This window comes from Eleginops maclovinus, chromosome 9, assembly GCF_036324505.1.
Source record: "Eleginops maclovinus isolate JMC-PN-2008 ecotype Puerto Natales chromosome 9, JC_Emac_rtc_rv5, whole genome shotgun sequence".
In the NCBI taxonomy this organism is placed as follows: Eukaryota; Metazoa; Chordata; class Actinopteri; order Perciformes; family Eleginopidae; genus Eleginops; species Eleginops maclovinus.
This window is the reverse complement of record NC_086357.1, coordinates 13,247,997-13,269,999: the sequence shown is the minus strand read 5'-3', so window position 1 is coordinate 13,269,999 and position 22,003 is coordinate 13,247,997. Positions and strand designations below refer to the sequence as shown.

General features: G+C 40.6%; 1 protein-coding gene across 1 annotated transcript in view; it reads right to left on the bottom strand.

Moving 5' to 3' along the window:
* cachd1 (cache domain containing 1) overlaps window positions 1-22,003 on the bottom strand; it is a 67,984-nt gene that overhangs the window by 16,635 nt on the left and 29,346 nt on the right. The window contains 12 exon segments of the mRNA XM_063892191.1: window positions 474-616; window positions 752-920; window positions 1,411-1,528; window positions 1,624-1,747; window positions 3,810-3,959; window positions 4,292-4,570; window positions 7,139-7,288; window positions 7,402-7,618; window positions 8,178-8,322; window positions 9,508-9,634; window positions 15,079-15,185; window positions 21,781-21,929. Of these exon segments, the coding sequence (XP_063748261.1) occupies window positions 474-616; window positions 752-920; window positions 1,411-1,528; window positions 1,624-1,747; window positions 3,810-3,959; window positions 4,292-4,570; window positions 7,139-7,288; window positions 7,402-7,618; window positions 8,178-8,322; window positions 9,508-9,634; window positions 15,079-15,185; window positions 21,781-21,929 (1,878 nt within the window).

Below are 22,003 nucleotides of genomic sequence, written 5' to 3'. Positions count from 1 at the left end.
TTTCATAGAGGCTTCTTAGTTTGAAAGGGGTGATGAGGTCACCGGAGGGGGCCTTTAAGACTAGCCTGGGAAGCAGAGCTGGGACTGGGGCTTACGGTTCAAACTCTAACCCCCTAACTCCCCCCAGGACAGGAATGCACACACACTGCCAAAACCACGTGGGGGCTTGTTCCCCTTCTTAAAGGTGCAGAGCTTCATAAAAAACGTGTTGATTTTGGGTATAACGTAAGCTGCCTGAATAGTTGCTTGCCAAATATTGTAAGAAAGTTCGATTTGAATCTTAACACCAACTACCATGGGACTCATTAATTGTGTTTGTACATCCTTGCTGCAAAATATTCAAGTGTGTGTACATGCCTGAAGGCTGACTGCAGGGCTGGACATGTGCCAGGTGTTTTTCAGGTAAACAGCATTAACCCTGTGTGTGCCCACTGGCTTGTCTTAGCCTAGATATCTTTGTTCCCATAATGTACCTTGAGGCCTGGGTTGGCTATGAGCCTGGTGTTATCACTCAGGTAGGCGGTGTAGTGCTCCACCATGCGCTTTGTTTCCGGCTGACTGAGGTGCTCGTAGGGAGAGGAGAAACTTCCAGCTGCCAACATCACCGTGGGAGACTCTGTGAAGGAGACAAAAAAGGGCAAAAAGGGACAGTCAGAGACGGTTAATTAAGAGCTGACTATGGACAAAAATAAGTTTGAAGACTTCTTTTTTACTCCCAAGTCATAATAAATGAGTGTTTTTTTTCCCTCACCAACTGTGGCGAGCTGTTTGAAGTGCAGGCAGGAGCTGGGCTGACCCAGCAGGTCTAAGCGATGATACAGCAACTTGGAGCTGGGCGCTGTATTCAGGTTCTTCAGATGCTTAACAGGGATCTCCGGCTGCACGTACACAATGCACAGGATGAACGACGTGTCCTGAACCTAGAAGAGAAAACACAGTGGAGGATTAGGGCTGATGATTTCAATTACATTCTTTCATTTTTAGACTGATTAATACCTATAGCATCTGGGCACTGTGGTTTTAAAAGCCAACAATCTAAATGTCAGAGTAAAGACTCAGCACTTTGATATTGCTGTCATGTTGCCCTTTGTTCCAACACATGACACCTTTGGGCCAGAGAGGGAAAACATATCGGACATTTTTTGGGTGTAGGAGAACTAGGTTTTTTATTACATCAACTAATTTTAGGTGGCAGAAGGTTGGTGGAGACAGAAAAGCTGGAGGCATTAATCTTCTAACAAGCATCTTTTGTTTTACCACTCTTTGTAGCCCTTCTTTGGCAACTTTGAAAAAACATGTGCTTCTTGTACTTGCTTTTTATTTTACATAGCATTAAGGATGATACTGTGAATTTTCACGTCACCAGTGAACACGAGTGTTGAGTCTCAATAGGCTTATACAAACACCTACCAGTTTCCAGGCGTAGCTGACGTTGTATGCATCCTTGCTGTTGTCCCGGAGTCGGTTTGTGTGCCAGGACAGAGAGGAGTTGACTGGGACAGAAATCACCTGACTGCCCAGAGGGAGGCTGCAAGAAACATAAAGCGTCAAACAACAATACACATGATATGTATGTACTTATCAATCTGTGAATTTCTGTCTTTTGAAGGCAAAGTCTCTTACCTGAGGATGTTCTGCCGCACAACAGGGAATGCTGGGATATTCTCGTAGTGGATAATGTCCGTGTGCAGGGGAGCCTCTGTCATCAGGTAGGGCCGTGTGAGTGATGGATGCATCAGGGTGTAACCTGGAAAATCACACAACAATTCACATCATCATTCATTTCTGTTTATACATACTGAAAAAGAACACATCATAAAAAAGCCCATTTATCCACATTAGTGTGGATAACCAGCAGTGTTTCCTTTGGTCATTGTCAAACAAGGCATTCATATACCACAATTAAGCATGCAATCATCACTATATAACATTATTTCATACATTCTGCCAATGAACAAGTCATAGTCTCTTTATACACTATGGAATCCTTGTTTTGGCAACAAATAATATCATGATATAGAGTAACTACTTTATAGATAGAGATTTCCAAACCTAAATGTCACTCGATGTCCAATTTACCTATTCTCTTTAGCAAAACATTTTAGCAAAATCTTGACAGTAAGGATAGATAGCACATTTTTAAGTCAATAGGACATATAGCTCCCGCCTATGTACTATTTTGGAGTAGAGAATTACTCTTTTGTTCACTTGTTTTTTGCTTGGTAGTGTAGTGCTGTAATAAGCTCAGCTCTTAACAGCATTATTTGGGGAGAGCCAAAAAGCCCTCAAGGTAGTGGATTGATGTAGTAAACAAACTAAATCATGTGCTGTTGTTTTTAAGAGCATCCTAATACACTGTGAAAGAGGGAGTGTGTTGGTTTGTGTTGTGTGTAAACAAACTCTTTAAATAGAATCCATTTGCTGTATTAGAAAAGGCATCTTTGTCCTCATACTGCAAACTACAGCACAAGCACCAGAGTATGTTTATAAGTTATACAGAGATCTATACATTGAAAAAGAGAAATGTCTCTCGTGCAAAAATATTTTCGATTCACTCCGCTGCTATTTTTATTTCCAGGTCCGGAAACCTCTTGTCAGCAGTGTATTTGCCTAATTGTATTTACCTACAGTCTAATTGCCAGCAGACAGTTTGATGCCAGCTAATAACATTTATGGGACTCTGTCGTCAATGTTTTCAGTGTTGCTGTTCTAAAAAGCATCGTTTCTGTAATACGCTATAATTTAATGGCATATTTATTAAAATAACAAACATTTATGAGGGAAAAAAGAGACTCATTCAAAAGTGCAGCAGAGGAGCAAAACTCACACAGCTGCAAAAATTCCACTTGCAATAAATAGGCTTAATAGTGAAAACATGATGACGCTAAATGATGAACATTCAGGAGAGTAAACACCTGGTAGTTGGCTCATGTTTTATGATTTGCTTCACATTACTGAAGCATTTCCTCTACAGGTCCTTCACCTGTCATTCAATGCTCCCCCTGTTAAACATGGCTCTACCTCTCAGTCCCAAATAACATACACATAATAAGACCGGTTATTGTTTTGCTGGTCAAGTTAAAAATACCTTCCTTTCCTGCTGGCTGGATATGCAAAAATCTGTAAGAGGGGACATTATCCCAAGTAATATTTGTATTCTTAGTATACATAAGGGGAATCAATATGTAGCTATAGTGCCATCTAGCAAAACCCTGTGCATTAATGTCCCTGCCCTCCAGGCTTACTGAGCACAACCTGCCAGATGTCCAGCACCAGTGGCTCAGTCAAGACCCCCTCAGCTGAGGCCAACACAAACTGAGACCGGACATGAGCACTACCGCCCTGCGCTGTGGCAACGCATCGATGCATGAATAGAACAGAGAATAGATTGCCAAAGAAGTGCCAGTGCTACCAAGAAGATGTCAATTGAGTCTAATAACGGATAATGGCTGTGGAGGAACTTGAAAGAGATGAAAAAAAATGTAATTCCACTTGTATATGAGACTAAACACCATAATACACTCTCTTCCAAAACATTTGGAATGTTAATTCAAGGCTAATAAAGAGTGATACCTTGAATAGGCACTGGAGTCTGTCGCACAAGTTGTAGGAAGAACTTTCCTGCTTCTGTTGTTACTGGCTTGTGAATGTCTTATCTGCTGTTTGCTTTAGTTCCCATAAGACTTTATTTAGAGAACATGATATCAACATTTAAAGCCATTTGTGTACGATGCTGTTCATCTGGCTGACGACAAGTTAGAAAGTATTCCTGTGCTAGATTGATTATTTCCTGTCTCTATGGGACTGACCTTTGTTGTCAATGAGAAACGTGTATGAAGCCAGTGAGTCCTGGTAGTATGTGACATCCTCCAAGATGTAGGCCAGGTTCACGTCCACCCCCACCACGCCAAGCAGCAGGTTACCGAAATAACACGGCCGGCTCACGGTCATAATAAACCCTGGAGAAAGATGAACAACAATATAAGTAAAGTTCATACAACACCTCAGATAAGTTTATTACACTTTGAATGTCTCTTTGTTGTCTGAGGCATAGTGCAATATGTTGGGAAATGTGCTTCTTCACATTGATGACAAGATCTTACAACTCATATCTGTACAAAAATAAAGCAGGCAATTAGCTTAACTTAGCATAAAGACTGGAAGCAGGGGAAACAGCTAACTCCCGACTAATCAAATCAAAATGTATGTAATTGCAACTTATCTCTCGTAGGAACTTTTGATTTAATGTAATCGAATTGATCTTAACTTGTTCAGGATGAGCACCACTCACCGTCTCCCATGGGGTCAGTGTAGGGCAGGCTGAAGCGGACCAGGTCGATCATGCGATTGGGCAGGTTGATGTAGAAGCGGCCGACTGTCGTCTCTAGGTTGCTCAGCTGATTTAGAACCATCATGCTTCCCTTCACCACCGGCATCATGGAGACCGATCCAGACGAGGACGACCCATATGATCGGTCTCTATCTGATGCTCGGTCAACGCCATATTTCACTGAATTCTGCTCTGCAAGATCCCTCAAGAAGGCCAGCTCCTTCAGGCCTGTTACACCCTCTGATTGAGCAGAGAGAGAGATTGGGTTTAGGATAGGGAGGGCGAGTCGAATTTGTTTTAATTTAATCAAGCATGGATATTAAGAACAAAACACTAACTGACAGCATGGCTGCAGGTCAATTGAATAGGGTAACTGTGCAAATGAAAAGAGGAGGGAGTGGTTGAAAGTAAACAGCTTGTCACTAAAGAGCGCATGACTTTAATTCCAACTATACAAAGGCAACCCACTGTTCTCTTTCCCCTGTAGCTGTAAATAACAAAACTTTCAAGGAGCTGAAAAAAGAAATCACACTCCTGCTATTAACAGGGACAGATATCATCAAGACTCTTTGAAACAAGGCGTATTTAGAACATGTAACCTCATGCAGTTCACACGGTAAGGCAGCAAAAGGCTTTCACTAAACATAATCTTATGATCAAAGCACATACAATACATTGCCACTTGGATTTCCCAAACATATTTGGCATCAGCAACAGAAATATTTCATACATGCAGGCTCCAACTTGTGAACCTGCATCATGATCTCTATAGCTTTGCTTGTTCAATCCTAGGCATCTGCCAAACAACAATTGTTGCCTGTGAAGCTCAGAGATCATGACACGAGTAAATCCCTCATCGCTTTAAAGGAAATATGCAGCTGAGTCGTTAATGCACTCTTTAAACTCCATATTTCCATGCCCCATAAGGTCATTTAGAGGACAATGAATAACCATAGCCGTCCCCTTCAGCTGTCACCTGGAACATTTGGCATCCCACAACCTATTGGGAAGGATAGAGTCCAGAGAGTCTGCCAGTATCCAATCATTGACCGGATTACAGCAGAAGCTCTCTTTAATGCCGAGGCTCTGCTGATCTTCACGCTTCGCGACTGATAGGAGTCAATGTCGTCATGGGTGGCAATCTCAAACCACCAGAGAGGAGAAAGTTTGCTGACAGGACAAGTTCCCAATTTTTATACTAGGATAGGTATAATGATCCTTATTTCATTAAAATGTTTGACTTTGTGGATAAATCTCACATTGAAGGATACTATTGTATCTTTGTATACGTTTCTGCTAAGCAAACAGTTATGTTTCTCTATTAACCTTGAACAGCCCAGCCCGTCTGTTTCATCTTTCCGCAGCACTCCTTAAATATCACTATGGAAGTAAATCAGTCCTTCATCACCCACTTACTCAATCAGCATAAGCTGTAATGGTATAAGCACCCATCTACCTAGCTAAGAGGCATGAAAACAAAAACAGCAGCTGGAGAGTTACTTCAGTGGAGATACATTAACTAACATATGAGTAATAATATCTTAGTTATTATAATATATGAAAGCATTAAAATATTAATCGAAAATAATCCGTAGTGCAAAAAACAGGGGCTTCAATCCACTGAAATGTTTTTTTTTTTTAATACCGATTTTTAGTTTAAATCAAATGATTTTTAAATGTCTTGATTAAATATGATTTCAGAGTTAATATATTCTGTCATGAAGTAATTTAATGATGGCTGATTGCCCAGGCTAGCATGCACAGTTTTGGTGAGGATGGTGGACAACTCATTAACACACACAACTGTGCTTTATACTGCAAAGGGACTGCAGATCTCTTTCAACAATCAGCACTTCACATTTGGCAGAGGATGTAGGGAATAAGACACCCACACCCATAGTGGGTCATTCAGCGGTGTGCAGCAGTGTCAGGAACAAAACAAATGTTTTTTTGGATATGCAATGCTAATAAACTCAGAGGACGTTAGATTTCTGCATCCTTTTCATCATGGGGCTCTTTAAACAGCCAGGGTCCTCTGTCAGTCACACATAGAGTGAGCAGCGTGCCCTTTGAAGTCTCACTCTCTCATCTCTTAGATGTACCTAATTTCCATTCTCAGATGCAAAAATGATTTGTGTTAATGGTGGACTAATGCAAGCGCAGTGGATGTGAGTGTATGTGTTTGTGTTTTGCAGAGGGAGGAGGGAATGAGAGGAGGCAGATGGATGGACAAGGACAATAAAAGAGGAAAAGAAAGCATACACACCGCATCAACACACAGGGGGGAAAAAAGCCTTTGAGGTTTCTGAGCACCTCTCTTACGTTCTGTCTCATGAACACATTGTGCCAAAGAATATAGAGAAAATGCACAGGAAACAAATCCAAGCAAAGCAACAAAAAAAAGAACGAGAGAATGTGAGACTAGGACCACATTCTCTGATATTTCTCTTAATTAAATTTACAGCTGGCTGTTGTTCTGAACAACCAAGGCAAAAGTAAAACATTAACAAACAACTAAGTGACATCTGAAAGAAGGCAATAGCTTACTGGTTTACTTTACAGAGCAGACATATAATAATAATAATGTCAAAATATCCGGTTTTAAATTAAAAAAGATTCCAAATTGTAAGAAAATCTCTGCTTTTATCCTTTGTTTAAGTACAAGCACAAAAACTGCGTTTATTCGTACCTATAATTTTTTAATCAGTCCTGCAATAGCGCCTTTGTTTATTTTATTGCAGGTAGACAACATCCAGGGGATAATCAATTAAAACCACTGGAAAAACCATTGATCAGTAAGTGACCTACCGTTCATGAGAGCGTATGTGAGGATCATGACCGAGTTGTTGAGGTGGCGGTTCTCCTCTCTGACCACACGGAGCGTCGCTCTCTTCTCCTGCTCTGATGAATCTCGGGACGTGATACCGGACGACAGGTGGATGATCACCATGTCTGTGGCTGACAGAGGACAGAAACAAACACACGTCAATTGATATTAGATAACATGACGAGAGTTGTTGACCTCTGAGGCAGTACAGATACACATGTTTATAATATGCAGCGTTTCTTACTGGTGCTATGTTTGCAGAGACTGCTGGTGTTTCGGAGCAGCTGGAAGGCCTTCTGGAAGCCTGCAGCGTGCTGTGTGGCTGCATCAGACGCCTTGATGTTGGAGATGAAGGTGCTCATCTTCCTCTTGGTCTCACTGGTGGCCGGAGAGAGCAGACTCTTGTAGCACTGGTCCAGAGAGCAGGTGCGAACGGTGTCTGCCACTGACAAAATGGAGATCTGGAACGGAGTGATAAAGTTGTTAAATAAAGAAAGTGTTAGTAAGAGTATCACTCTAGAGATGTGAAGCATTTTAAAGCACAACATCATTTTCTATGGGTCTCTAATAAAATAACAGAAGCCACAGTCAGGTGGGGTCCATTAGAGTCAATGTAGTTTGATTCTCTTTTATTATTCCTTATTGTTTATCGTTCAGGAGGTTGTTAGCAGTAGCCAAATTATCTGGAGAGGTCTTCTCCTCCTCCCAAGGAAATTAAAACAGAGCAGATTCACACCAAAATCGTTTCTCTGCCAATTTCAAAAACGAATTCTGACTGACAACCACCACACTTTATTATACAGGCGAATGAATGGACCCAAAATGAAACAGTCACCTTGATAAAAATACATCACACATCGCTCTAGGTTTGAATATGGTTGTAAACATTTGTTATTTTGTATTAACCACAAACATTTAATGTATTAAAGTTTTAGATATATGTGCTTCTCTGAACTTGCCCTAAATAATGCATTCTTCTTAATAATACCAGGTAAAAGAGATCTGTTCCCCTTCTCTAACCTTGTCATGTTCATCGATGGCGTTGAGGATGACCAGTGCGGAGTCCCTGGCGATCTGAAGCTGGGTGTCTGTTACAGATGCTCCATGATCCACCATCACCACGATGTGTTTAGACTGGGGACGCACCGCAGACACATACACAGGCCTGTGGAAATACACATAAACATTGACTACACAGTGAACAAATCCAAGGCAATGAAGACCTACTGTTAAAGCATCTGTACATCAATCGAAAGGTCTTTTCACATCATGTCAGTTTTCTTTTCTTGTCCATTCTGCACTATACAGTTTTCAGAAGAAATCCCCTTCCCTTCACTGTTTGGGTGGAGGTTCAGCATTTTCTTTTATTTCCTCAAATGTTTTGTTATTGCTGAATTCTTTTTTTTTTAAATCATGTTTGAATTACATCCTACAGCTGTATGGGAAACTTTAGCTTTAAAATAATTAAAGTTTTGTGTTTTTTAATTAAAAAAAAAAACCTTTTCCACATCCAAGCCTTTCTGTGTGACAAAGAATTTAACTCCCTACTGAAAAGTTCCAGCAAAAAATGAAAAGCATGACATTATAATTGACCCTTAGTGCAAAAAGATACAATATGTGCTCACTGCCAGCGTGCAGTTGGTATAATACTAGGTCGAAATCTATTATTTTGAGTTATAATTTCTATATTTGGTGTACATGTTAAAGTACGTATGTTATTAGCTTGGTGTGAACGGGGGGGGGTTGGGTGGTCAGCGCCTGTGTGTGTGGTCTGCTGGACAAGGACACAACAACACAGGGTGGAGAAGGGGAGTGATGTACTCACAAAGCCTCATTCAATCTTCAAACAAAGTCGAGTAACGTAATTTCTCTCATGGCTGCATGCCAGCTCACTGACTTGAACGGCCAGAGAAAAAAGATCCAAAAGACATGATATAAAAAAACTAAACAAAAGCGAGAGGCCATGCAAGAAAAAAAAAAAGCACCACAAAGCAGGAGAGAAACTAAAGAATACAGAAAGAAAAGAAGACATGTCTTTCAGCTGTGGCAACCAAAAAAGCCACAACACTGAAGGTGTGAAATTCCAACAAGCTTTAATGGTAGAGAGCCACATTCCTGCTAGGGGCATGTGTGGTCAGGGTGTGAGAGGGCAGCATGTCGCCAACTTGCCCTCTGGGCCACCCCACAGCAAATGACAGAGACGAGGAGGGAGGAGGGCAGGAACAAGTTCATGTGTCATTGTTCATCATCAGCCAGACTGTTACTTTGCCAAGTGAGTGATATTTGTTGAAAAAGTATTTGTGTTTGGCAATAACTTTGAGCTTGGCAATAAAATAAAGCTGGTTTATACCTGCTGCGATGCTCGTAAGTTCCCTTGCACTGGAACTTGTGGGCAGGGAAGACTGTGAAGATGCCCTCCTCTGAGCTGAAGTACTGCCACTTTATCCCCGGGTTGGACTTCAGGTTGTCTGCTAACACTGTAGAGAGAGGAGAAAGAGAGGGAAAGTCTTTAGAGGCTGTACAAATAAATGTTCATAAAAAGAGGATATAAATGATCTATCTGTGTATCTTTTTAAATTACATGTACTTTTGAAATGTTTCTATTTCAGGTCTTTGAAGATTTTTTAAGTTCAGGTATTAACTGGGATTCCTGTGCCAAACAGAGTGGGTTAGACAAACAACTCTGATATCTTAGACTGAATGTAGTGTTTTGGATGAGTGAAATCCTTTTAAACATTGTATGTAAGAGTGGGCTTTACAAATATACCTGACTTTAAAATTAAAAGGAAATAATGGATTATTTGAATTGTCACAAGCAAATCACACACAGTAAGATTTGGAAAAAACATACAGAATACCATATAAGATTGTTATTACAGAACATCATTTCAGACATCTTTCGTTAAGATCCCAGCATTGTGTTGAATGTTGGAACAGTATTCCGATAGAAAGCATGGTGAAGTTGACCACAGGATTGTTCGTGTTTATACTCTCAAAATGGCTGATGTACTGTAAAAGCTAACCAACAACAAAAACAAGCTGTTGATCCAATATCTAAACAAATCAGCGCCAACAACATCTAGTAGCAATGAGTCCCATCATGCCCTGACATTGTGCAGTCAGTGGAATTATATCTAGAGGCTCCAAAACTGTGTGAGATTATTGTTTGCTGCCTTAACTCAAGAAAGAGAAATAACTCTTTAACTACTGGGAAGTATACAGTACATGTCTTTCAGAGCTGGATCAAGTCTGACCCTATCTAACCCTAGTGTCTAACCCTAGTGTATCCTGAACGAGCCTGCTTTCAACTGAAGTACACAACTTGTCTAAGTTCCCTCGGACGAACAGTTGTGCATTGTTTTATATTATTGAGCTTTTCACACCTAATTGAGCTCTATGCAAACCAGCGTTTCCAGGCATGACAAAACACCCTTTTGTGACCAGACTTAAAGTTTACACATGTAAATATATTTCCAATCCACAAGTCTTGCAGAATATATTAACTCAAGAAAGAGAAATAACTCTTTAACTACTGGGAAGTATACAGTACATGTCTTTCATATGGATACCGGAACTGGATTTGTGTCATAACTGTGAGTGCAAGCCGAGCTGAAATAACAGCCTTAACTACAACCTCTGCAGAGACACTGAGTCTGATTATTTGCTCAACACTAACACGCCGATTTTTTTTTTACTGGGTCACAGAGTCAACAGTATCTTCACAGAGATCCCATCACAAAGCCAGCAACTTCCTTGCCGCTCACTGCAACACAAAACGGCCTTTTACAAAGGGATCGGGGGAGGGGGAGGGGGTGCAAGGAGTTAGAAGAGAAACTTAAGGTGAAAACAGAGAAAGAGAGGGAGCAAACAGAGCGGAGTCACCAGAGCAGGCTATTTTGGTAATACAAAACAATAATGCAACATCAATTTTTTCTTAAAAACATATATCACCCATAGCTACATATCTTCATGGCAAGTATACTTGAAGGCTATGCAAGTATACTAAATTAACTAATCTTTCAAATATAGATTAACACTCTCAAACACATCTTTTCAGGAATCAAATCAAATTGATGTCTTGATATAGGGCTATGGACTATTGTGTTAAATCCCTATAGCCACACCAGGGCCATTACTAGTTTTGGGTTGGAATTAAAATCTTCCAATCAAATAGGGAATTAGGTTGTCTTTAGACAGGTATTGCAATGTTTAATTTCTTACTTCTAATAAATACTCACTGTGGTTTATGGAGGTCATTTACAGCTGTAAACATTCAACAACTATTTTAACATTTAGCTGACTATTTGTTATTATTTGGTTGGAGGTTTCCACAGATGGGGTGGATTTCAGATATTTCGCTAATTAAGTTTACGGTCTGTGCCAGACATGCGAACCTCCATTTATGCATAGCAGCTGCAGCTAAACATTTTCAAACTGTGGTTCTTGGCTTGTTATCATATTGAATTAATCACCTGCTAACGAGAAACTCTCTGACCTTTTCCCGCCCTCTAGTAATATTTCAGTCAAACACATGTTTTTTTCTAAGGCAGGGGTGGAAAAATCACATGTCAAATATTCAACAAACATTTAAATCCAAAACTAATTGAATATATAAACAAATAGATACATTACAGAACAACTGTGGCACTTGCTATAACCTAAGTTCCTGGCAAACAACTACTCTTTTGAGACAGGTTTTTGCACACCTCCATCTGGTCGCCCATCATACATCATCCCTGCCCGTCACTCCATCCATCTCAGAGCCTCATATAAACAGGAAACACTCAGTTGTGTTGACAGTGGAAGAAGGGCTCTGTATACCCCTGTCCGGCTACAGTGCGCCACTCGGCCACCAATGTTTAGGTCTTTTCAGAAACACATAGACAAGCCAAGAAATAGGACCCAGATGACACCAATTTCCTACAGCCTTAATGATACAGAGAATGTGTAATGATGGCTTAAACACATTTGCATTTCTATACATTAACACACCACATGTACAACTTTTGTGCTAGTAGTGAATGTCCAAATATTGCAAAAACCTTTGACGAGTTCCCTCAAAGTGTCACCCAAGTGTGAAAGTAAATAATCTAACATTCCAACATAGTTTCTTGCTTTCCCGTTTTAAATTTTTTTTTTTTTTTTTTTTTAAATGTGTGACTGGGTAAACAAGACTTAAGAGTCAATAACCATGGTAGCAGCTCTGTAAGGTTACTGTGGCACAATGGTGCTTTGAACTCCTGTTAGGATGTTCACAGTTTTCTGACTAAGCAAAAACACAGAACTACTGACGATGCTGGGAATGTCAATAGTTTTGCAGGTATTTTGTCATAAGCCAAGTACCACAATTCATCCTGACACTGAAACATGGTTGTCCTGGCAAATCGATCCATGGCTGTAGAAATAATTCACTCAATAGAAGCAGGAACGTCATGTTCCCACTATGGGAAAAAGGTCAGAAAGTGGGAATGATATATCAACTGGGAAACATAGATATCTGCAACACATTTTTTTGCAAAACCATAGATGTGGAGATACATCACTGGATAAGGGAAAACTTCCACCGGAGACATTAGATTGAAAAGTCTTGGATTACTGAAATGATTAATATTTGTAGCCATGAATTTGAGTACAAAATTCAAAAGCAAAAAAGACTTTGCATAAGGTTAACCATTTTCAATAATTTCTGGAGTTTTGTTATTTCAGTTTGTTTCCTATCTCATCAGTGACATAGCCGAATAACTTGGCATCTTGAAACAGGTCAAACTTTATGTATGTGTAATTGTGCAGATATATACGGTTTACTTCATGGAAGTAAACACACCTTTTGGGAAGCATAACTATATATTGACACAACATGTCTAAGCCAGGAAGATGAATGAAATTGCACTTGATAAAAGGAAGGCTTCAAAAAGGCAAAAAATTAATGGATGAAAGAAGATGAAACAAACTAGTCCACTAATTACACAGCACTCCACCGCCTGTCATCTCTCATCTACTTGTATTTTCACTCCCACCTTTCTGGTATCACTATTGATGCGTCCCACATCCACTAACCCCCTTTCCACGCTCAAAAAAGTCAAATTTGAAAAAAGTACAATACAGTCTTGATCAAATCAGCTCTTGCCTTTTCTTTCTTTCATTCATCATTCTATCCCTCTTAATTATCTCTCCCTCTCTCACCCGCTCCCTCCCTCCTTCCCCTCTGTAGCTGCTTGTTTAGACTGGGCTGAGACAAATGGGAGAGAATGAATATGCTGGGAACGTGGGGATCAAGGAAGGCTGAGTGTGAGGGACAGGGAGAGGAGAGGGGTAACTTGAACTCGCCATGACTGGCTTGCAAGGAAAATAACACCCAGCCGATGGTGACGTGTTATGAATGGCGGTCATTATGAATGATTTGCAGAAAGAGGATCAGAATAGCGGTGTGTCTGGAAAAAGAGCAGTTTAGCAGAAGAAGAACCACTGATGACTTAAGGTATCCTGTAGATGGGGAAGGGAGGGGGCAAGTTCACTATCCAGGGTTGTAGCAAGGAGTAAAGAGTTCAGTATACTTCAAATAAACTAGATGGCATCCAGTTTCAACAACAAACCTAAAAGGTGAAAGAGTGTTTTCGGGAACTGTTTGATAATCTGACTCCTAGTTTAAAATATATTTATGAATGAAAGCAGTCCCTGAAAGCAGTGCTTTCTTCTATGCACTAAAGCATTGTCAACAAACTCTGCAAATCAAATCATAGCTTTAGGCATTTGAGGGGCAACACAGGTTTTGGTTTCTCAAATGTTAAGGCTTGGTTGGAGAAATAATTAACAAGGGCACAACCACTGCATGACAATAGGAAAACACAAAAGAAAAGTAAAAAGTAAATGTGCTGTGGTATACGAAGCTGTATTTTGATTTGACTTTGGCTGATGAAAGCGTTTCTGACTTTCTTTACTTTTTGGACAGACAACTGCAGTGCTTGGTGAAATAAACAACATCTCTCCAAATCGGCATTTGCAAAGGTCTTACTTGACAACTTTATAGAGAACTATAATTATTTATTGTGATCAAACAATCACAAATGGGATGAACTATTTTTACAATCGGTGCTGGACTTTTAAGACACAGGGAAAACAGTTCAATATTCCGGGAAAATGCAGCCTGTATGTGACACGAACGCTCGTAAAACAGCTTGATATTTCAACACCCCTCACCAGGCCATGGCATCAGAACAGAAAGACCAGCAGAGAAAAGTAGGCCTTCGCCTGCTTTTTATTCGATTTGTCCATTTTCTTTATAATCATGTGCAGGCCGACATATGTGGTACAGACACAAGTGGATTTTGCATTGGGTATCATGGAGGGGAATATTCGAATATACTTTTTGTGGTAGCAGTAAGAACACCATCACATGTTAATGCTTTCTCAATGTTGAGGTTAAATGCATGTACTATAATGGCATGTATAAGCCTAAATTTAAGGACCATTTGAGTTAAAATAAGGACAGAAACACCTGAACACAACTGCAGGTAAAGTTCAAAGTCAAACAAAGCGCGTTTGATCTCAGGATGTAAAAATCATTTAAAATTCAAAGCGGAGGAAAAAACACAGGAGAGAGAAAGAGCAGAACGTGTGAGTGAGGGAGCTCAGAGCAGACTGTAAAAACATGCCTTTAAACATGGACAGCTAATTATTTCCCTCTCAGATCAATGTCCTCTCCTTTAACATTTCAGAAGATAAGACGAATAGAACAGATAATACACATTTTTAATTAAAAAGTGGTTGCCATGGAGATGGTTGTTAAATTATTCTACATTTCTCATGAAGTCCACAGTATGAAAAAATGGAAGGAACTATAAACATGGACACACAATCTTTGTGCCTGTGTTTCATTTGTTTCAAACCAGTGTGCGCATGCATGCGTGCCTGTGTAACAAACCTGAGTTGAGGTCCCGTCCAGGATTGAATGCTCGGCTGTTGACGTTGGGGGAAAGTCTATCGCAGCAGATGGTCTTGGAGACGTTGGTATTGAAGTTTCCATCAAACCTAAATAAACAAAAAGAGGCAACATTTTAGAAATGTATAAAGTGTGTCCGACTCATTTGTTGGTGGAGCAGCTCTGAATATTTTAACAGCAGCAAAACATTAACTACACCAAAGCTCTCTTCCTATTAAAACACACAACTCATAGGTTTGCAAATGCCTCTGACTTTATGTGACTGTTTATGTTATCTTCTTTGACTGAGGTGTACATGATTTAAACAAACAGTATAGAAATGCACATGAAAAGATGAAGTTAATCCAACTACATGAAACATCTGTTGAATAGAACCTGCTTGTTGAGCTGAATTGTAGTACTGGCTGGATCATCTGTTGCCCAGACCCCGTATTAAAGTAGGAGTAATTGGCTTGTGAATAATATTTTCCACGGAAAACTACTAAATTTCGCTTTTCTCCCAACAAAGCTTATACCCAATTCCCTGAATGCATCTGAATGTGATTGTAGAAAAATGCCCAATACATTTGATGATTCACATCATCCGCCACAGAACCTCAAACTGAACGGGTTATGTACATCAGTACTTGGGAGTCATTTATTTTCTTCCATCTTCCATCTGGAAAATGTGTGTCTATGGATGAACCAGAATTCTCTCTGGGAAAAGCAGGTGTGTTTAGTAGCTTGCTTGCACCGTAGCTGGAATCTACATTGAGCCCTGTTGTTAAAGATGCAGTTGAGAAATGCAGTGTTGTCCTCGAACAGAAACACAAACATCCAAATGTGTTTAAGAGGTGTCAAAAATGAGACACACTTTGCCATCAACACATCCTTAACACATGGATCTTCAGAACATCTTTAAACACATCATATCAGATTTCATTCACTAATTTGGGCATGAGCAGTGTTATTTTAAAATCCCTTTCGTGTGGTTTCCAGAGCTCCTATCTCCGCAGTTAAGAGCTGACAAAGGGTAGGAATGCAGAGGAGCAGACTGTTCTGCACTGCACCAAGCCTGGGTGCTTTGATCCAGCCATCCCCCAAACTACACCCCCCCTCCACCATCCTGTGGCTCAGCCACACACACACACACACACACACACACACACACACACACACACACACACACACACACACACACACACACACACACACACACACACACACACACACACACACACACACACACACACACACACACACACACACACACACACACACACACACACACACACACACACACACACACACACACACACACACACACACACACACACACACACACACACACACACACACACACACACACACACACACAGCTTGCTTGAAGACCTGGCCTTGGCCTGGTTTGATTGACAGGCGCTGTGATGTAAAGGCTGCGTTTGAACTTCACTCATTTGGAGTCCCATAAGGCCAGAGTCATTACTATTCTCCTTCAACCCACTTTGCATAGAAGCAGTGGGCAGGACGCTCAGCACAAATGTGTGCCAGATAAAAAATACATTTGCAGCCGCTTTGAATTCCACATCAAAAACACATGATGAGAATGAGAGCGCGAGCGAGAGGGAGAGAAGGAGAAATGGGGGAAGTAGGGCTGTGGTTCTGATCAAACATTTTAATGAGGGCACAAAAACAGTTGGCAAACAGGCTGACACTAGCCTGATGCAAGGATATACAACAACACAAGCTTGATTTGATTTACTGCTTATTTAAAATATAAATCCAAACTCTTTTCTCCACATATATTCCAAACTGAATGCATGGTAATTTAAATAATTAGACGATTGAATATGCATATTAATAATGTATTGTAGGTAAGCTTAATTACCATACACTACCTCCCAGTATGTATGAGGGTCGTTCAGTACGCAGCAATTAGAAATAATCCTGAGGGCAATTCAGCAGATCCAGTAATTGACCTGTGATAGTCCTTAAGAAAAAGTAACATTTATTTATATTTCCTTGCATATCATCTTTATTTAAATACAGAATGAAACTGCAATATAAATGTTCACACTGGAGCGAACACATGAGGTCCAGCATCTCATAGCAAAAAAGCAGAGGAGGCAATCATATGCCATTCCAAAAGCCCAGTGTGTTCAATTACCGTTAAGAGTCTTGCCTTTGTGCAAGCTCCAACGTCAAGAGTAATACCCTTCCTAATCTGTTCCCAATCCCACCGTGAATAGCAGTGGTGAATATAGCAACATGCTAACTGGAGAATAGAATGTGCTTAAAGAATGCTCTATCTAAACAGCTTTGAATGGTAATATCAATATGGAGAGTGGATTTTGGAATCCTGTTTGGTGTCCAGCAGCTGCTTATACAAGAAGGAAGTAAGAGCTCTAGTCTTTTAAAATACTTGCCTCCCTCATGTGTGTAAATGGAGATGGGCAGAATATTAGCGACACAATTTAAAATCATGAAATCTAAAACGCATGGGAAAAGCCGCTAAAAGAAAGCAATAGACTCCTTTTCTACTGTCACTGGAGGAGTATGCCTTTCTGTTTTTTCCTGACAAAAACACTGGAGGGATAGGTGAGTAAATAGTGGAAATCAATTACCCTCTTTCTTCTTTTTTATAACTGGTACTTACTTAGTCTTGCATTTAATCTAACATGGTGATAGAAGTAACTAGCACACAGCGTTTTGATGAGTTGTATTTAGTTTGACTGGTCTGTGAGGTAAAAGTACTGTTTATTAGAATAGAACCTAGTACCCAAAATTTAATAAATAATAATGATAGTCAAAATCGCAGTTTATTGTAAACATTACATATTGACGATTAATACAGTATTTTTTCGAGGGAATGAATCCTGACCTTTCGCACCGAAGACAAAAGCCAGATGTTAACCGGTGTATGTACGTGTTTTATTTCAGTTGGAATTGGGCTTGTATTGCTGAAATAACTGCATCAAAACATAGCCCAGGAATTGTGTATGACTAGCTGAACCTGTTACCAGTAAGCTATGTCATGATTTCCATTTGCTACATTGCCTCCTTCATTTAGACTCTCACACCGCTGCGGCTGTCCATTCACCTACTAGGGAGAGAGTAAGGGAGGATCAACCAGGATTGTGGAGTAGGAGTGGGGGTATCATAAAAGACGGATTACAGACTGAGCCAACGGGGCCGGAGCCACGGGGCTTCTCACAGTGGACCCCTCAGACCTGGCTGAACTAAGGGTTATCCTTGTGCCTTTAAATGTACCACAATGCAAAATTCTCTGTAGAATAAGTTCCTATTGTTGTATCAACTTTTCAAATTACAACCGTTTAGATACAAGTCTGTATTGATGTGCAAGTACGAGACAAGCCAGAGAGTGGAGCCCCAAAGTCTTCCCCACCGCTTATTCTGTCCTTGACTATCAATGAAGGAAGGGTAGCAAGGAAATAAAAAACAAGGGGATTGTAAGGAAGGTGAAGAGTAGGGGAGTAAATCAAGAAGGGAAACCGACACTGGAAACAAGACTACATTGAAAGTTTAAGGGAGGGAATCTAGGGGGAACAAAGGACAGAGGGAAAGAGGAAGAGGTTGACATTAAGAGAGGCATGTGCAGAGGGAGAAAGAATATGTACACCTGTTAAGGTCACTTAAACAAACCCCCTCCAAACCTGCCTGGTGTTCTGTCAGCTCTTCTAATGTGCAAACAGAGGTATCAGCGTTATGCTGACTGAGCAACCAGGAGATCAGCTTGATCTGGAGTAAGAACTCTGAGTAGCTGCTGAATGGAGTCAAATGTACTCTTGATCTGGACTGTAAATCTGCCAAGAACTTAGATGGTGAGAATTCCTCTTAAGAAATTGAAGCTCAGTATTAGCACTATGGAGTCTTTCATCTTTATGTTTAATTTATGAGTGGAGGTATTAGGAATTCTGCAATATCATCTCTCATTTGATATTTGGATATTATGTTTGGCATCTGGTGTTCTGTTTAGCAACTCAGTTGCAGGCTGATGACCCTGTCGTGTAGGGGGAGAGCAAAAGCAGGTTTTCAAACGATCAACATCATACTTTTAGTTCAGATCTGCTTTGTGTTTTGAGTTAAAACCTTTGTCCACAACAGAGAGTTGAAAACTGATGCTCATTGATGCCTTCCATTCCCTTTTTCGTCATCATTAGCTCATCAGCTATAAAGGTTTAGTCATAGGACTAATGGAAAACTTACTGTGTTTGACCAGCGATACTGCTGGTCAAACACTGATGCCTGCAGGCAGCAAGTATAACCAAGACGTCTTTGGGGACATCATGCAATGATATCATTCCCCTTCCTACCTTTCTCATCTTCTTTTTCAGTGACAGATGTTTGTTTACCTCTTAAAAGAACTGTTACTTCTTCATATGAATAGAATTTTACAACCACAGTCCATTTGCAGCTTATCTCCTCTAACTGTTGGTGATATGTGACAACTAAATGCCATCTGGACTGCTCTGGAACACACTTCTCACTTTTACAACTGCATACGAGAGGAACTGTTGAAATGAGCACCCCGAGATTGGATGTTATAAATACAAACATACAGAAACACACACACGCCAACTCCAGGAGTCACATTATTTGTCTATTTTCAGGTACAGTCTGTCGTTGAGACTGAGCAGTGATTAAAGCATACCACTGGGTGCTAAGCACTGCCCTCAGTGGCCTCCCTGTGAAATGATAGCCTGCTAGCTTGACAGCTAACAGACACGGACACTCTGTGAACCACCTGATCCCCATCTAAACTGGCTGACCTGACTGAGACCCCTAGAAGCAGCTGATGTCTGATACTAATGAAGGACACTCTGAAACAGTGAAACAGAATCAAAATCCTGTCCGGATTGCTGCGTGGATTCTTCTGCTTTTTTTTCCTGACTATCAATCGAGATTGGTATTGATGTGCACGTCCCAATCCCTTAGTCTAGACACGTTAAGGGAATTTGCTCTTGTGGCATGGTCTGCATCTTAACTCCTGGGTGGCCAAGGCTCTCTGTGTTGACCACAGCTGTATTGTACTTGCCGGACTGAAACTGGATTTTTGGTGCTAACAGAATGGGTTGTATCCGAGAGGAAAAAACAAATGTAATAAAGTTATTTTTAATTTGTCTGTGACCAGTACATGTAAATACCAATACATCATACGGTCGGAAAATAAATGTAATTGTTTTATCTCTGGATAAATAGCAGCAAAACTCTTTCTAAATGATCTTAAGCATATATTTGTTGTTTTCTATGTTATAAATACTTGCTGCATATCAGAGAGGCAGGTATATTTTCAACAAGGTGAAAAAGATCGGTATGGCCTTCTAATTTATCCTGAGAGATAGTTGCTTTTTCAGCTGCGTCCTGATGCAATAATCTCATTTAGAGAGCTCATGTATTCCTCATACTGTACTTTGAACTATCCCACTGTGCAGAAAACAATGTATGAGAAAACTCTGCGTTCCTTTTTCATCGCCTGCAAAATACTCTTTGAAGTTCAGGGATCTGTCAGACTCAGCTTCAGTTTGGTATGCCCCCCCAACCCCCCCAATACTACCACCCATGTGACTGCATTTCCATCCATCTTATCTGAGTCATACATCATTTTTTTATAAGCAATTTCTGACTCAAACTGCCTCTCAAAGCAGTAGATCCATGATTTTAGACCTGGGTTTAGAGCTAACATGTCAGGACATAAATACAACATGTCTGCGTGTGAACAACTGTTGAATGTATGTACAGTATGTCATGTGCACAATTCGGCTACAGGTGGCCAGTGGCGCTGAGCCAGGCAGCTTCCACTCTGCATGACTGAAGGAAAGGCAGGTGACCTTGCAGCCTGTGAAGTCTGCAGCGGGAAGACTTCACAGAGCATAAACTGGTAACATTGGCTGATAAAGGGGGGAGAGATGGACAGAAATGGAAAGAGAGGGAGAAAGAGCGGATGAGGGGTAGAGAACAGCTGCTGCTCTGTAGATTTGAACTGAAATCAGCTCTCAGCTTTGAAACATGTTTTCGCCTGGAAGAGGAGTTAGTGATCGGCTGAAAGGCCTACACTGTGAGCTGAGGCATTTTAGAACTCTCTCCGTAGAGGACTTAAATTTGACATTTTCAGGTTCACACCCATTTTCATGAAGAAAAAAAAAAGGCTTTTGTTGTCTGAGCAAATTCCATAAGAATATTACCCTGAAATGGATCGCCTTTCTGTGCTCCATGTACCATAAAACACTTTTATGGAGGTACACTGCAGTAAAAAGAGTTACACAGCAAACTCCTGAGTGCTTGACTAGGTTCTGAAATAAGGGTAGAGTTTAGAACACTGCCAGGTATCAGAGTGTGCCAGCACTGCTCAAGGCTGTAAATGATATGATGTAATCCAACGATGATCATAACATGTTTAAGCAAGGGAGAAACAGGGAAGAGAGGGTGTGCGTCTGTGTGTAGTTAAAGCTTAAAGTAATGTATAGAGAGCAGACTGCAGGTGCAAACAGTGGGAGGTGAGATTATAGACAGCGAACAAACCTCCTGCAAAGATTTTTTGTTTGAGTGTTATGAGAGACACAAAGACAGAGAAGTGTGTGTGTGTGTGTGTGTGTGTGTGTGTGTGTGTGTGTGTGTGTGTGTGTGTGTGTGTGTGTGTGTGTGTGTGTGTGTGTGTGTGTGTGTGTTAAAGAGAAAGTTACTCACTCCATCATAGATGTGGGTATGGAGCAGCAGTCCTGTATGGCAGTGAGTGGAGAGGTGAGGTGGGCGGTGTACGAGGCCTCCACCACCTGTTTGTTCCGGTTCACTACGTCCAGGTAGCGGTTGAACTTTTCACGGATCTTTTTGGCCAACTGCAGAAAAAAATTTCAAACAGATAAATTAATACAGTTATAAGTGGTGAGAGCTAAATGTATCTCTTACGCTC